Source organism: Arachis duranensis, chromosome 5 (genome assembly GCF_000817695.3).
Source record: "Arachis duranensis cultivar V14167 chromosome 5, aradu.V14167.gnm2.J7QH, whole genome shotgun sequence".
NCBI lineage: Eukaryota > Viridiplantae > Streptophyta > Magnoliopsida > Fabales > Fabaceae > Arachis > Arachis duranensis.
Window position 1 is genome coordinate 17807006 of NC_029776.3, and position 17090 is coordinate 17824095.

General features: G+C 30.5%; 1 protein-coding gene across 1 annotated transcript; it reads right to left on the minus strand.

Moving 5' to 3' along the window:
• Positions 1–7747: 7747 nt before the first annotated feature.
• On the minus strand, positions 7748–9806 carry LOC107488481 (protein RGF1 INDUCIBLE TRANSCRIPTION FACTOR 1; the record flags this gene model as incomplete). Its single annotated transcript, XM_016109230.3, is given in 4 exon segments — positions 7748–8395; positions 8919–9134; positions 9301–9531; positions 9650–9806. Coding segments are annotated over 4 exon segments (684 nt in total). The 3' UTR covers positions 7748–8176.
• Positions 9807–17090: the final 7284 nt, after the last annotated feature.

Genomic DNA, 17090 nt, shown 5'->3' on the forward strand with positions numbered 1-17090 from the left:
CTTCCTTATCATGTACTGTGTCAGCAATTTGTAAAAACTGTGCCAGAAACTTTGTAGGTTCTTCTTGTGGAAGACCGAAATACTGGCAACTTTGCTGCACCATGATAATGAGCTGAGGATTCAACTCAAAGCTACTAACTCCAATGGAGGGTATACAGATACTGCTCCCATATGAAGCAGTGGTGGGGTTAGCATATGACCCCAGAGTCCTCTTGGACTGATCATTCCCATTTAATTCCATACTGGAATAAAAGAGATGGTATGTATGTTGCTATTGTTCGTTTTATAATAATGGAATAAATAAAAATGGAATTTGTAAAAATATTTTGAAAATATTTTGATTATTATTATTATTATTATTATTATTATTATTTTTAATTGATAATTGATAAGTAGTTTAATAGTGCATTAAATATTGATTTGATATAATTATAATGAAGATATGTTGCTAAATTAGTATAATTATATATTATTCATTTAGTATTAATTATAATATAATTACAATAAAATAATTTAGAATAGAAAAAAAATTTTATTCGTTTTAGAGGGAAAACGGAGGCATGAGAGATCGACACGTCACCTTTAGTAGCTGAGGGAAAACCCAGTTTTAGTATATTAAGTAGATTATATTCTTGGTGCTAGCAAAGAATATAATAATACTCCATTTGAATTAATATAATTATTTATTTGATCAAATCAAAATAATAATTAAATAATTCTATAGAAAAGATTAGAACACTCGTTAGTGTGTGACCCCATAGGTTCAATATTAAGCAGGTAGTAAATTAGTCGTACTAAATTTACTAATCAAGGTTGGCGTCTAGCAACACTCCTCAATGACCCGATAGTATGAAGTAATATATTTTTACTAAGAACCTCATAAGAACAAAGTATAATTCCTTCCGTCTTTCCAGCTCTTGGTTAACCCTTAGAGTATGGTTTAATTGTCAAACTCTAACTTGTTATCATTATTATAATGAACTGTGAATAACCTAAGAAACTCATTTCTTCATTCATTCAATCCCTTTGGCCAAGGTTTTATTCATCTCATTCATTATAATCATAGAGCTCAAACTCTTTACCGAGAGTTGACGAATTCCTTATTGACTGATCATTAATTCTACAAGTATTTAAATCATACCCAATATCCATTCAGCTAGCACCTTAGGGTATTAGGTGTCCGGAATCAAAGTATAATAAATACGTTGTTAATTACTATGATAATAGCAGGTCAAAGGAAACTCTATTACTATGTTCATCTTAAGAATATCCTATTGACAAATATGCGGTAATTATAACCATTAGGAATTCTCAGAGTGAGCCAGTTCAATGGTGATATCCCTATAAGATTTATCTTTCAATATTATGATCACTATCACAATGATAAATCTCTAAATTTAATCAAGGACCTTATTATATTAACATTTTAATATAATAACAATAACAAATTATTTGACATATGATTGATTGGATTGTGGTCATACTATTTATTCCCAACAATCTTCCACTTGCACGAGAGCCAATCATGATAGATTGGATCTTGGGCATACTATTATCTTAATAATCTCCCACTTGCACTAGAGCCAATCAATCATGTTTATAATTTTCAATGCACATTTGTGTTTATCAAAACTCTTTTGACCTTAAACACCTTAGTTTTCGAGCATGTTCGCTTGATCTTTTGTAAAATACACCTAGTGCATAATAAATATATCGTTTTCTTAAAACATGAAATCTCTCACTACAATAGTGCATAATTTTATTTTAAGGACAATCTTTTTTGAACATGATTATAAAAAATCTAAGTAATCATTAGATCTATCTTTATAAAATTGTATCATTATACAAATAGACTACTTTTTCGAAAAGTTAGTTTGATGATCAAACCTTTTATACTTTCAAGAGAAAGTATATCCTCTATTGAACGATATTCTATTCTAATAAAAGTAATTGTAACTCCCACTCTTTCTTTAAGATGGAATTCCTTTTCTAAAAAGGTGTTTAACCTCTTATCACAGACACTTTGTTATAAGAAGAGTGATAAAAATAATCTCATTATTTCTTTAGGGTAACCAATAAATCTCATTTATCGGATTTAATATCAATTCTATTGTTGTGCAATCTCTTAACACATATAAGGCATCTCCAAACTCTAATGTTCTTGAGTTTTAGCTTATGCCTTTTTCATATCTCATATGGGTAAAAAATTGATTTAGTCAAAAATTTGTTAATTTAGTAACATTTCTAAAATGTAGTCCAAATATTTAACAAATAGTAATCCTCAGCTAAATCAAATTCCATGTTTCTTTAAACATGATGGAGTACATAGAATACTAATATTTATGCATTGAGAGAATCTCATTTTCTATTCAATATAATATCAATTAGATGTTAGAGATTTTACTTTAAGTTCTTATAATAAAAATACTCAATATCTTTATTATTGGTCAAACCAACCCTTAAGAGTAATTTTGATACGCATTCTCAATACTCATATTGAGCTTTTCCAAAAAGACCACAAATCTTCATCATATTAGGGTCAATTATAAATTGTTTGTGACAAAATAAATTTCTAAAATTACTTGTAAAAATAATTCTCGCTAAAGCCATTTGGATAATGGCATTCCAACTTCTAAAGTTGTTTAATTGAAAATATATTGTCCAATACTCCTACTAATTTAAATAAAATATTTGATAGTCATACTATCTTACTTTGGACACTATACATCTTCTCAAGATGTTCAATAATAAATAGTGGGTATATGCTTTTGAAATTAGAACTCATGGTTGTCAAAACAACCCATATTGTAATAAAATAATATTTTAGATACTTCACAAGTACTTACTATTCTATCACCAATTTTTATTGGACAATATTATTTCAATAGGATTATCATGTCCATGAAATCTTTTTATACATAAGAACAATTCTCAATGTATAGCCAATTTATTACTTTTAAGTATGCTATACGAAAAATGGACATATTTAAAAAATTTAAAATATGAAAGTAAATCAAGAAATCTATATTTCTGAAAAAAATTATTTAGAATCGCAAATGAGTACCTTGGTTGTCAAGTTGTTACTCATACCTAGTCCAAATAAATATGATTAAATTATATCTCATATAATTATAATCTCAAATAATTATCTAGTTGTCAGACAATTATTTAACTGAATTATATTTTATACCCTAGGTTGTCTAGGTTCAAGTATAAAATTAATTCTCCTTAACATCATCATATGCATAAATAAACTCTATCTTTGAATACAAGTCTTCTGATTGTCAGGTTGCTCCTTGTAAACAAGAGATAAATTTATTTTTGACAAACTCCTACCTTTTAGAATTTATCTCAATTGTTAGAGAATTTCAACCAGTATTCATGGATTAAATTTTATACTCCCAGGTTGTCTAGGCAAAATATAAAATTAAATCACTAATACATCAAATGTATATACTGATTATTATCTTGTCAGGCCGCTCTTTATTATCAAGAACATTAGAAAAATTAATTTCTAAAATTATAGTGTTCAGAACACATTAATCAAATCAAAATATGATTTTTAATAGACTAACGTTTAGCTTTATAAAACTGTCAAATCAAATTTGACATTCTCAATATATACACTTATATACATATGAAACAAACAAAAAATATTTTGCGTCTTATTCCTTTTATTGTGATCAAAATCACGATAAAATTAAATAAATAAAACCAAACAAAGTATTTTATTATAAATATAACTATTATATTAAAAAGATGATAATTTAATCACAATTAAATAATTAAACTTCAAATAAATTAACTATTAATTTATTAAAAAATCATCTCAATGGAAATAAATACATCACATGCTTAAAAAATAATTTGAATTAATCCTATTAATTCACAAACTTTAAGAAAATAGGAATAGAAATTTAAACACAAAAAAGCCAAAGCTCTGATACCACCGAAGGATTACCATGTGTTCATAACACGCAGCGAAAGAAAAGAAAATAATTCTTAAAGATCTATTTTGTGCTTAAACTTTATTTCAATAATATAATATATAATAAATCAGATCTAAATACCTGTATGTACGCTAGTAAAAATCACTTTCTCCTTCGATGGTACGAAGGCGCTATGCGTATCCACACCAAGACCAACATTTGCTGTTAACTCTTTGACCAATGGATCTGATCTAAATTGAGAAACCTCTTGCAACTCTTTGCACGCCATAAAATTCTTTTCCAAGAATTAAGCTCACATACGTTTATGTGCGTAAAGGTATAAGAATAAAACTCTTGTTATTCTCTCTTGACTTTCCTGTACTCTTACGTACATATATATAGTATGAGATTTGTTACTGATTTTAAATTTGATTCTCAATTCAAATTTAAATCATATCTTAAAATTTCAAATCTGAATCATTCAAATTTTATGAATCATATCATAACTCAATTTGAAAACAAAATCAGTTAGGATCTCATTCAAATTCAGAAATAGAATAACTAATTATTCTCAAATCTCATTTAATATTTTCAATTATCATACTATTATTATATTCTTGGCACTAGCAAAGAATATAATAATATTCTATTTGAATCAATATAATTATTTATTTGATCAAATCAAAATAATAATTAAATAATTCTATAGCAAAAGTTAGAACACTCGTTAGTGTGTGACCCCGTAGGTTCAATACTAAGCGGATAGTAAATTAGTCGTACTAAATTTACTAATCAAGGTTGGCATCTAGCAACACTCCTCAACAACCCAATAGTACGAAGTAATATATTTTTACTAAGAACCTCAGAAGAACAAAGTATAATTCCTTCCATCTTTCCAACTCTTGGTTAACCCTTAGAGTATGGTCTAATTGTCAAACTCTAACTTGTTACCATTATTATAATGAACTGTGAATGACCTAAGAAACTCATTTCTTCATTCATTTAATCCCTTTGGCCAAGGTTTTATTCATCTCATTCATTATAATCATAGAGCTCAAACTCTTTACCGAGAGTTGACGAATTCTTTATTGACTGAACATTAATTCTACAAGTATTTAAATCATACACAATATCCATTCAACTAGCACCTTAGGGTATTAGGTGTCCGGAATCAAAGTATAATAAATACGTTGTTAATTACTATGATAGTCGCAGGTCAAAAGAAACTCTATTACTATGTTCATCTTGAGAATATCCTATTGACAAATATGCGGTAATTATAACCATTAGGAATTCTCAGAGTGAGCCAGTTCAATGGTGATATCCCTATATGCACCATCTATATATATAATTTAATAAATGAGATCTATTAATCTTCATCTAATGAAGACCATTATATATATATTGATCTTTTCGGATTATTAATGTTCTTTTTAATAATCCTATGACCAAAAACAATTTAGATTAAATTATAAAAGATTTATCTCTCATTATTATGATCACTATCACAATGATAAATTTCTAAATTTAATCAATGACCTTATTATATTAACATTTTAATATAATAACAATAACAAATTATTTGACACATAATGATTGGATTGTGGTCATACTACTTATTCTCAATATCAACGTGTGACCTGTTGCCAACCAATTATAGGAACTGAATTGAACAAATATAAAAGTAAATGGAGGTCAATTTGTGTTTTTATAATTGTTAAGGACACAATGTCTATAGAATAATTGGGTGCAGAAAGAACTTTTACTCTAATTTTAATTTTTGTAAGGTACTTTTCATGTATCATTTGATAATTTTATAAAATACATCATATCTTGTATTCATCTAAATCACGAGATTCATGGTTGCTTTTTAGTTACTAATAGAAAATGAGTTATGTTAAAAGATTTATAATTTCTTCCTGATAATCCAAAACAAATCACCCAAGGATTCTGGACAAACAAACCACCTGCTCCGGCTAGAGTTGATTCCAAAATATAGATTATTACTATCTCTTAATAACCTCACGAAAACAGAAGAAATTTAGTAGATAAAGGTGACTTTCTTCCCTTCATATAAATTTTAATTTATTTAATAAGATCAGTACCTTCATAATGATTGGTGGATAAGACAAGATTTTGAACCTCGCAGTTTACTTGGTACTGAATAATTACCGTTCTGTTTGATAAGCTGAATATAATCATTGATTGAATTGTATGTTGTTACATAGCTCCTGTTCATCCTTCCATCATTAGTGTTTAGGTAGGCTTGTAGGTGTTAGATAGCATAGTTTAATTTACACACATCATTTAGCACGTTTAAGTTGTGTATGTTGCTAATTTTCTTGTAGTAATTGAGTAATTTAATAAAATTAAATCAATGTCAAGACTCGTGTGCAAATGTATCCACCCAAAAAATTAAAATAAAAAATAATTAAACTTGACTCTAATAAATTATTTATAAGAAATTAAGCAGGCCTAATTTATCTCTGAAACTAGCTCAAAAAATAAGAATTATCTTACGCTTATAAAAATTATAGACTTTTAACTTTAGACAAGACTTAATACCATTTGCTATTTCTCACATAAAGTGCATGCATAATTACAAGTTACAATACTGTAGGACACCAAATTAAAGAAGCAATAACCACAACAATGTATTTGAATATTTTTATTCGTCGAATGTTAATTCTTTTCTTTCATTTCATGAGCATAATTGCAAATTTGCAAAACTCCAAAGGTTTTGGTTTTGTCTTCGCAATTTTTTCTTTTTCTTCTTCCTTTATAAAGTTTTTAATCTATCTTCCTACAAATAAAATTGAAAAATATTATTTCTTCAGCGTCTCCCCCACCCACCACCATGACTAATTTATTATTATGTCCTTTTAGATAACGACAGCAAAATGTATACAATATTATTATTATATTATATATTATACATCATATTCATGATATTGTATATATTATTATATTATCTGCATATATAAATTTTATTTCCAAATTCTAGAAAATTTAAGGTTTCTTGTACGGATGTGGAAGATTTAAACCAAATTTATATTAAAATACGATACAATTTTAAAATGCCAATAATAGTAGTAAGTGATAAGATCATGGTGGTAGTTTGGGTTTTTTTAGTAAAGTAGGCACGAGGAGTGTTTTTGGTTCATTGAAAACTGTTGACGAAAACGCAGATAAGTGGGAAATAATTGGGGTATTATGGAACACGTGTTGAAAGATGATTGGGTGGCGAGAGCATTAGAAACTCACAAGGAAAGTTACCGGTATTACCGGCAAAGGGGTTTCCACAACTAACAAAAAATCACATTACATATTCATTAAAAATTAATTATCATATTAATTATTTATATAAAATACCGATAAAATTAATAAGTAAATTATTTATTGGATGCAACAACTTATTTAGCCAACAACAAATTCTTAAATAAAACTCACTGCAAATTAGTTTTGAATCTGTCGAATTAAGAATATCGTAAAAAACCACAAAAATAAAAACAACCGAAACAAAAATGGTGGTAGTTAAAAAATTAAGCACATTAATTGTGTGAACATCAGATGTCTTGGGCCTTTCGTACATTGCATATATACACAATTACACCTAGTAGCCATTAATTTATTAGTAGCAATTAATAAACCACAAGAAGTCAAACGCTAAAAAGCTAAAAAGAAGAGTTAAGATAAGCATTTGATTATGATTACATTCTGCCATTGAAAAAAACCACTCATCCATGATCCATGGTGAAGGCAAGCCAACATCGCACTTTCATGTTTTTCAAAGGAGATACACAATAGGACATTGCATATATACCAAACCATATGGAATATATATTTTTATTTATGTTGATCAACACTTGTATTGTCTAAAATTACAACTTTTTCTTTAAATACATTTTAGCATCTGATACCATACCACTCTTAATTAATTTCTTCTTATACTAACACCACCAAGGATATTCTATAACTATTATTTGATTTTTCATCATACATTTTTACTTTATTCTCTCTTTCTCTATGGATTTTGCACCTATACAACCAATACCGGCCTCCATGGACAGGGCTCAGGTATGGTAACTTAGTAAAGAATATATATCAAGCTTATGCCTCATTCGCCATTGCCACTTTAACTTTAGGAAGTGGCAATATATTGTCACTTCTATTTTGATAATGTCACTCTTTTCTTAAAGTTCATGCAAAAAATAAAAGTGACAATATCATTACCTGTATCATTAACATTAGTATTCTATTATTAGTCCTCCCCCCATTGGAGCTCTATGGGGGATACCCTTTCTCCTCTTAGCATTCCTGTAAGTAACTGCCGTTGGTGGTGGTGTCGACGGTGTGAAGCTCTGGATTCTGTTTCTGCCACTGCCATTCATTGACTCTTCACCATCAGAATCATCATCATCATCTAACTTTTTCTTCTTCTGGTACTTCTTCGAGGTTCCAGCTATCTGAGAACATAGATTCAAATTAGGAACAAGTTCTAAGTTCATATCAATCACCTCATGCTCCCTACTTTCTCTAAGGGAAACAAAACAACGTGCAACTTTTTTTGTTTTCTGATAGTATCCTTAAGTCTAACTAATTCGTCGTGAATTGAAGCTCTATTTAAGACTTTGCCGCTAGTGAATGAGATGTTAAATGCACAAGATGAAATTCGAATTCCCAAACTGGTAGATTAACCCAAGTAGTATCCTTCAGTCTACCAGGGGTAAAGAGTAATTCGTCACGAATCAGAACCCCATTTAAATTCGAATTCCCAACCCTTAGTCTAACCTAAGTAATACAAATATAATTATAATGTTGTACATAGTTTAAGAAAATTTTCAAGTATTTGAAAAATATGTGTGTTTAAGTGATTATAGTGATTGGTCTCAATATTTAGCAGTACTGAAATTCCTGTATTTCTGGAATAGAGGAACATAAAAGTGAATAATGTAGGAGCTAGTAAGCAAGATGGATAGATAGATATACCTTACAACCAAGAGAGCAGAAGGAGAAGGAATCAAGGAGGCTGCGATCACAGACCTGGCAAGTGTTGGTAACACCTTTGCCAGGCCTTGGTTGAGGCCTCTCATTCAGGAACACAATCTTTGCACTGTTAATTATGTATGTCTGAACTCCTGTTATCTCCATGAATTTCTGAATCTCAGACACCCTTATCACATCATGGTATGAAGACCTCCTTATCTTTCAAACATTGAAATTTCAAACATGAGAATTATTTTTAATTTGCCATCCAAAGTTGACTTCTTGGCCATTCAGTGACGCGTGTGAAAACAATGCAATCAACAATTACAAGCAATTGGATCATACCCAACATCAATTGTTGTAATTAAAATCAAAATTGTGTTACCTGAATGGCTCTGTGGTCTTTGTGAGAAGCCAAACAAGCAGAACAAAGTGCTCCATTCATACAATCCAAGCAATACATGTTGCATTCACTCTTGTGGGAATCACCATGGACTTTGCATTGAACAAAGAAGCTTGTTTTCAGAAGCGGTTTCAGCCATGGTGGCCACTTGTTATTCTCTTCATTACTCTTATTATTATTCTCTCCAAAACAATCACCACCTTCTTCATCCCCCTGCAAAAAAGGAAAAAAGAAAAAAACTTAGCAAAACAACAGAGAAAGAAAAATAGAAAAGGGGATTTTTTTTTTCCTTGTTCTTGTGAGAAAGGTTGCATTAGTTGTTAGTACAAACCATGATTTTTGTTGGCATGGTTGATCCTTTTGGGGTATGATATGAATGACGAGTGATGAAAAGGAAGGAAGGAAGAAGTAGTGGTTTGGAAGGAGAAGAGAAAGAACAACTTTATGTGAATATGATGCTATGTTTTGGAGAGAAACAAAGAGAGAAAGAAAAGAAAAGAAGAAAAGGTAGGAATTTTAGTAGTAGCAACTAGCAAGTGGGGCAATTCAGTTTTGTAGTGGTGGGTGGCTCATGGATCATTAAGCAAGAAAAGGAAGATATAATAAAATAACAAAACAAAATAAAAGATTACAACTGTAATAAAATCATATATGTCACTAATCCATTATTGTTTAATTATATATTATAAATTTAATGATTTAATTAAGAAATATAGAAATTAATATGTAGATATATATGAATTGATTTTTTGTGTTTATTTAAAATATATTTATTTTATAATAATAGAATAATAAATTTTAAAAGTACATAATAAAATTGAATTACACAAATATTTTTTATTATCTTTTCTTTCTTCAAAGTCTTAGTGTCTTGGTAATCTCATTATGAAATTCGGATATAATTATGCTTTTAATTATGGATAATTATGTTCTTATGGCAGGGAGGAGAAAAAAAGAAAAAGAAAAAAGAAAAAAGAAAGGAGTTAGGACATGGCAGCTTAAGGTTGGGTACAGTGTCTGTTGTTCATATTGACACTTGGAAGGTTGAGATATAGACATGTGGAGGAATCAAAACATTAGTCAGCATTTAATTATAAATAATTAAATAAATAAATAGAAAAATAGATGGCCATGTGTTGGATTGATGGTAGGGCAAGTGGAGCTTCTGTTTTCCATAGCAAATATAAATATAAATATATAAATATCAGATAATTAGTAGAAGCCTCTGTCTGCTACAATAATTTCTAGGAATATTTTCTTTTGGAATTTACAAAAATGTCTGCTTCTACCATGATATCTTTTCCATTTGTTTTAAAATTCCAATCATGTATGAGCTGAATCTAGGTTAATTAGCTGCATTTGGTAATGGTATATCTTTATCTTCCAACAACCATTGCATCGTTATGTGCTGGAAAGGTTAATTAATTAACCCATGAACTTAAAAAATGTAGTAATTAATTAGTTTAACTCAAGCTTGATCCATTATGAAATAAAAGTTATTTTATTCTTATTTTTAATTAATATACTTAACAAATCATTCAGTGGTTACTTACATTTATACAATTTTGAGGGGAGTATTAAATATATAATTCTCGTAATATTAAATAAAATAAATTTTAATTATTTTTTTATTTTTTGTTTACTAAATATTTCGAATATAATCCTTTGTAAAATTAATAGAAGAGAATGTTCTTGTGTGAACTATTCAAATTTCAAAGCAAAGAGTTGATTGTATGAGTTGGTCAAATGTGGGTGATGGAATTGATGATTCATATTACAATGTAAATGTCTAAAAGAGTTGCTATCTCCTATTATTAATGGTGGGTGTGGATTCTTCCAAAGAGTATTCCCATACATACAATTTAACATATAAGATTGTGACTTATTATTAGTTCCATGGTAACTGGTAAGGGAACATTTTACATTGGCAAATGCATTGACTAAACTATTCATACATGGAAACATAGCATTTTATATTGGTGGTGATGCATGCTTTCCTGAAAACCATTGCCTCTGAAATCTTATCTATGGATATGATGATTGATGAATATGATGGGTGTGGCAGGTTAGTTCTGAATTATATTACGGCAACAACTGTTTCAAGTGACTCCAATGTAGTTGCAATCCTTACTTTATTTTGTTTCATGACTTGTTGTCCCTTTCAGAACACGGGAGCCAAAAGATACTCCTTGTTATAAAATAAATAAATAAATTAAGAAGAAATAATAAATATAAAATATAAAAATATAATTAGATAATTCTCGTAATAATTTTTACTAGAATTATTATATCAATATAATAGATATAATTATGTATTTAATAATAAAGTATATAAGAGAGAATAGTGCAAGAGAGAGAGTGAAGAATGTTATATTCTTATTGTTGTTGTATTATTTCAAACGTTGCTTCTACTATTTATACAGATGAGGAGTTTTTGATTTCACCCTTCATTAATTTTAAACTTGCCTTGAAAAACTATTTCTTCTGTATAGGAAATATTAACCGCCCAATTTCATAAATGGGCATTCAATTCTTTTTTATCACAACACTCTCCCTTGGATACCCATTTAGGATTATTGCCTTATTAAAACCTTACTAAAGGAAAACCTTAAGGGAAAAACTTTAATGAAGGAAAAAAAGTACAATATCCTTTGTGATGGGGACTGCCTCATTAAAAATCTTGTCAAGAAAAACCCAATAGAAAAAATATCTGACCAAAGAAAAAAGAGTACAGTCTTCCCCTCTTGCCGACATTATTTAATGTCTCGAAATCGGCGCATCCCAATCTCATGTACCAATCTTTCAAAGGAGAATTTTGGGAGTGTCTTTGTGAATAAATCTGCCAAATTGTCACTTGAATGGATCTGTTGGACATTAATTGTCCCTTAATTTTGAAGATCATGAGTGAAGAAGAAGTTGGGAGAAATATGTTTTGTTCTATCGCCTTTGATGTATCCGCCTTTAAATTGAGCAATGCATGCTGTATTATCTTCAAATAGGACAGTTGGAGCTATCTTATGATCAATCAGTCTACATGATTACAGAATATATTGAATCAGACTCCAAAGCCAAAAACACTCGCGACTAGCTTCATAAATCGCCAGTATTTCAGCATGATTAGAGGAGGTTGCTGCTATCGTCTGTTTTGTGGACCTCCATGATATAGCTGTACCACAATATGTGAACATGTATCCTGTTTGAGATCTCCCTTTATGTGGATCTGACAAGTATCCGGCATCTGCATAGCCAACTAGTTGTGACTTAGATCCATAAGGATAAAACAATCCCATATCAACCGTTCCACGAAGATATCGAGATTTGTTTGATTCCACTCTAATGTCTTCTGGTTGAAAAGGAACTATATCTTGCTAGTAAATTTACCGCGAATGATATGTCAGATCGCGTATTATTAGCAAGATACATTAGCGCTCCAATGACACTAAGATATGGTACTTCAGGACCAAGGATATCTTCATTCTCTTCTTTAGGACGGAATTGATCCTTTTCCACATCTAAAGATCTTACAATCGTTGGGGTACTTAATGGATGTGACTTATCCATATAAAATCTTTTCAAGATCTTTTTTGTGTATGTTGTTTGATGAATAAAGATCCCATTTTTTGCATGCTCGATCTGCAGGCCGAGACAAAATTTAGTCTTTTCAAGATCTTTCATCTTAAACTCTTCCTTTAGAGTTTTTTATAATTGTTGGAATCTCTTCAGGAGTTCCAATGATATTTAAATCATCAACGTACACAGCAATAATAATGAATCCAGATGCAATTTTCTTTATGAAAACACAGGGGCAAATATCATCATTCTTGAATTCGTTTTTGGCTAGATACTCAGTAAGACGATTATACCACATTCTTCCAGATTGCTTTAGACCATATAAAGATCTTTGCAATTTAACTGAGTATAATCCTTGCGAATATTCACTAGATGGTTTAGATATCTTTAGTCCTTCAGGGACTTTCATATAGATATCCTGATCTAATGAGCCATACAAATAGGCTGTTACCACATCCATTAAATGCATATGCAGTTTATGATATGCAGATAAACTAACCAAAAAATGCAATGTTATCGCATTCACTACAGGGGAATACGTTTCTTCATAATCTATACCGGGCCTTTGCGAAAAACCTTGTGCCACAAGTCGGGCTTTGTAGCGCACAACTTCATTTTTCTCATTTCATTTTCTCACAAATACCCATCGATATCCAACAGGTTTTACATCTTCAGGTGTATGGACTACAGGTCCAAAAACTTCACGTTTTGCAAGTGAGTCCAATTCAGCCTTCATGGCTTCTTTCCATTTTGGCCAATCATTTCTTTGTCGACATTCTTCGATTAATCTTGACTCAAGATCCTTACTTTCATGCATGATATTTAATGCCACGTTATATGCAAATATTTCATTGACAATTATCTTATTTCGGTCCCATTTCTCTCCTGTAAAGACATAATTTATCGAGATCTCATCATTTTCACAATTTTCAGGTACCTGAACGTCTTCTGGCGTTAAAATTATATCAAAATTTTAGACAACTGCAGGTGTCTTTACTGTGTCTTTTTTAACAGGAATAGTATTTACCTCTTTTCTCTTTTGAGAATTTTTATCTTTAGAACTGATAGGCCTGCCACGCTTCTGGCGTGTATTTGCTTCAGTGGCTATTTGTCCTACTGGAACATCAATTCGAATTGAGGCATTTTTCGCCCTGCCATGCTTCTGGCGTGAATTTGCTTCAGTGGCTACTTATCCTACTGGGACATCAATTCGAATTGGGGCATTTTTCGCTGGTATATAAGATTTGGTTATCTTCTTTGTATCAAAAAATGCATCAGGCAATTCATTTGCTATTCTTTGCAAATGTATAATCTTTTGAACTTCTAGTTCACATTGCTTTGATCGAGGATCTAAATGCATCAACGATGATGCATTCCAATTAAGTTCCTTTTCAGGAAGCTTATTCTCTCCCCCTAATGTTGGAAAATTTGATTCATCAAAATGACAATCCGCAAATCGGGCTTTAAATACATCTCCCGTTTGCATCTCAAGATACCTGACTATAGAGGGAGAATCATATCCAACATATATCCGAATTTTCTTTGGGTCTCATTTTTGTGCGATTAGGTGGTGCAATGGGAACATATATCGCACACCCGAATATTCTTAAATGGAAAACATTTGGCTGCTGGCCGAAAGCTAGTTGCATAGAAGAGAACTGATGGTAACTCGTTGGTCTCAAACGAATAAGTGCTGCGGCATGTAAAACAGCATGCCCCCAAATCGAGGTTGGGAGATTTGTTCTCATAGCAAAGGTTTAGCAATCAATTAGAGGCGTTTAATAAGTGATTCTTCTAACTCATTTTGTGTGTGAACATAAGCTACTGGGTGTTCAACACTTATTCCATTAGCCATATAATAAGCATCAAAAGATTGGGAAGTAAATTCACCAGCATTATCAAGACGAATTGCTTTGATTGGATTTTCTGGAAATTGTGCTTTTAATCGAATAATTTAAGCCAGTAATCTCGCAAATGCCAGGTTGCGAGAGGACAATAAGCACACATGTGACCATCTCGAAGATGCGTCTATCAGGACCATAAAATATCTAAAAGATCCACATGGTGGATGAATAGGTCTACATATATCACCTTGAATCCTTTTTAGGAATTCAGGGGACTCAAATCCAACCTTTACTGGTGATGGTCTTAAAATTAACTTTCCCTGAGAACATGCAGCACAACAAAATTCACTAGTTTTAAGAATCTTCTGGTTCTTTAGTGAATGTTCATGTGAGTTTTCAATAATTCTCCTCATCATGGTTGTTCCCGGATGACCCAATCGGTCGTGCCAAGTTATGAAATCATTTGGACTAGTAAACTTTTGGTTTACAATGGCATGTGATTCAATTGCACTAATCTTGGTATAATATAACCCAGATGAAAGTGAGGGTAATTTTTCTAATATAACTTTCTTATTTGAATCATGAGTTGTGATATATAAGTACTCATGATTTCCCTCATTCATAGCTCAATATGATATCCATTTCGGCGAATATCTTTAAAGCTCAATAAGTTTCTTTGAGACTTGGTAGACAATAGTATATTATTTATTATGAATTTTGTTCCTCCAGGAAACAAAATTATAGCTCTTCCGGAGCCTTCTATCACATTGCTCGAGCCAATAATAGTATTAACACATTCTTCTTTTGGCACAAGATGGGTAAAATATATATTACTTTTAAGAATAGTGTGCGAACTTGCACTATCCGCAAGGCAAATATCTTCAGAATATGTCCTTACCATTTTTCTTCAAAAACAAATAATAATAATAATAAAATGAGTAAAAGTACATGCACAATAAAACTATTCACATGAATACTTAACAAACACACATATTAAACTATTTCATCATTGATCAAATAGCCAATATTTCTTTCAGGATTCTCAAAGAAATTAGATACACAATAATGAGTGGTGAAATTTTCATAATTTGAAACAAAATTTGTTTCCTTTTCTTTGTCATCCTTTTTCAAGGATGCTTAATAAAGATCAACAAAGTGCCTTGGGGTACGACAGGTACGTGACCAATGGCCCTTTCCACCACAACGGAAGCATTTATCCTTAATTGACTTACTTTGTCCATTATTTATTTCTTTATCTCACTTCTAGTGAGATCCTCTTTTTTGAACATAATTCATTTTCCTTCCATAACTTTTCTTGCTACTAAAACATTGCCATTTACCTCTTTTGGGGTAGTTTGCCGCATTTACTTCAAGAAATGGGGCAGCGCCAGCTGGGCGTGCTTCATGATTCTTTTAAGAGCAACTCATTGTTGTGCTCAGCAACAAGAAGGCAAGAAATTAGCTCAAAATTTTTTTTAAATCCTTTTTCTCGATTGCTACTGCAGGAGCATATTCGAGGCATGAAAGGTCGAGAAAGTTTTTCTTAACATATCGAGCTTGAGAAAGTATCACATGATTGTACCTTTCTTCAAGGTCTTTCCACAGATCTGCAGGATCTTTTAATGTGAGATATTCATTTTTCAATCATACGTCAAGATGACGATGAAGGAAAATCATGGCCTTGGCTTTATCCTTCTGAGATGCATTATTTTTTAACCTTAATGGTATCTCCAAGATCCATTGAATCAAGATGGATTTTAACATCTAGTATCCATGATAAATAATTATTTTCAGATATATCTAGAGCATTATATTCAAGATGAAAGAGTTTTGACATAATAAAAATTTGTTACCTGAAGTCTTCCTAAAACTTCGTTAGAGTTTCGTGCTGATAACGTGTTATAAAATAACTAAATAAACAAATTAGGAAGAGATTACAAATATAAAATATGGAAATATAATTCGAAAACTCTCGTAGTAATTTTTACTTGAATTACTATATCAATATAATAGATATAATCATGTATTTAATAATAAAATATATAAGAGAGACAATAGTGTACAAGAGAGAGAGTGAAAAATGTTATATTCTTATTGTTGTTGTACTATTGTAACGTTGCTTTTACTATTTATACAGACGAGGAACTTTTGATTTCAACCTTCATTAATTTTAAACTTGCCTTAAAAAATTATTCCTTCCGTATAGAAAATATTAGCCGCCTAATTTCATAAATGGACATTCAATTGTTTTTTATCACAACACTTTTTACCATTTTTTATATTTTAAAAATATTAAGTGTTATAAAAATATTAATGTTTCAGTCATTTTAGTCATCAATTTTAATTATATATTTTATA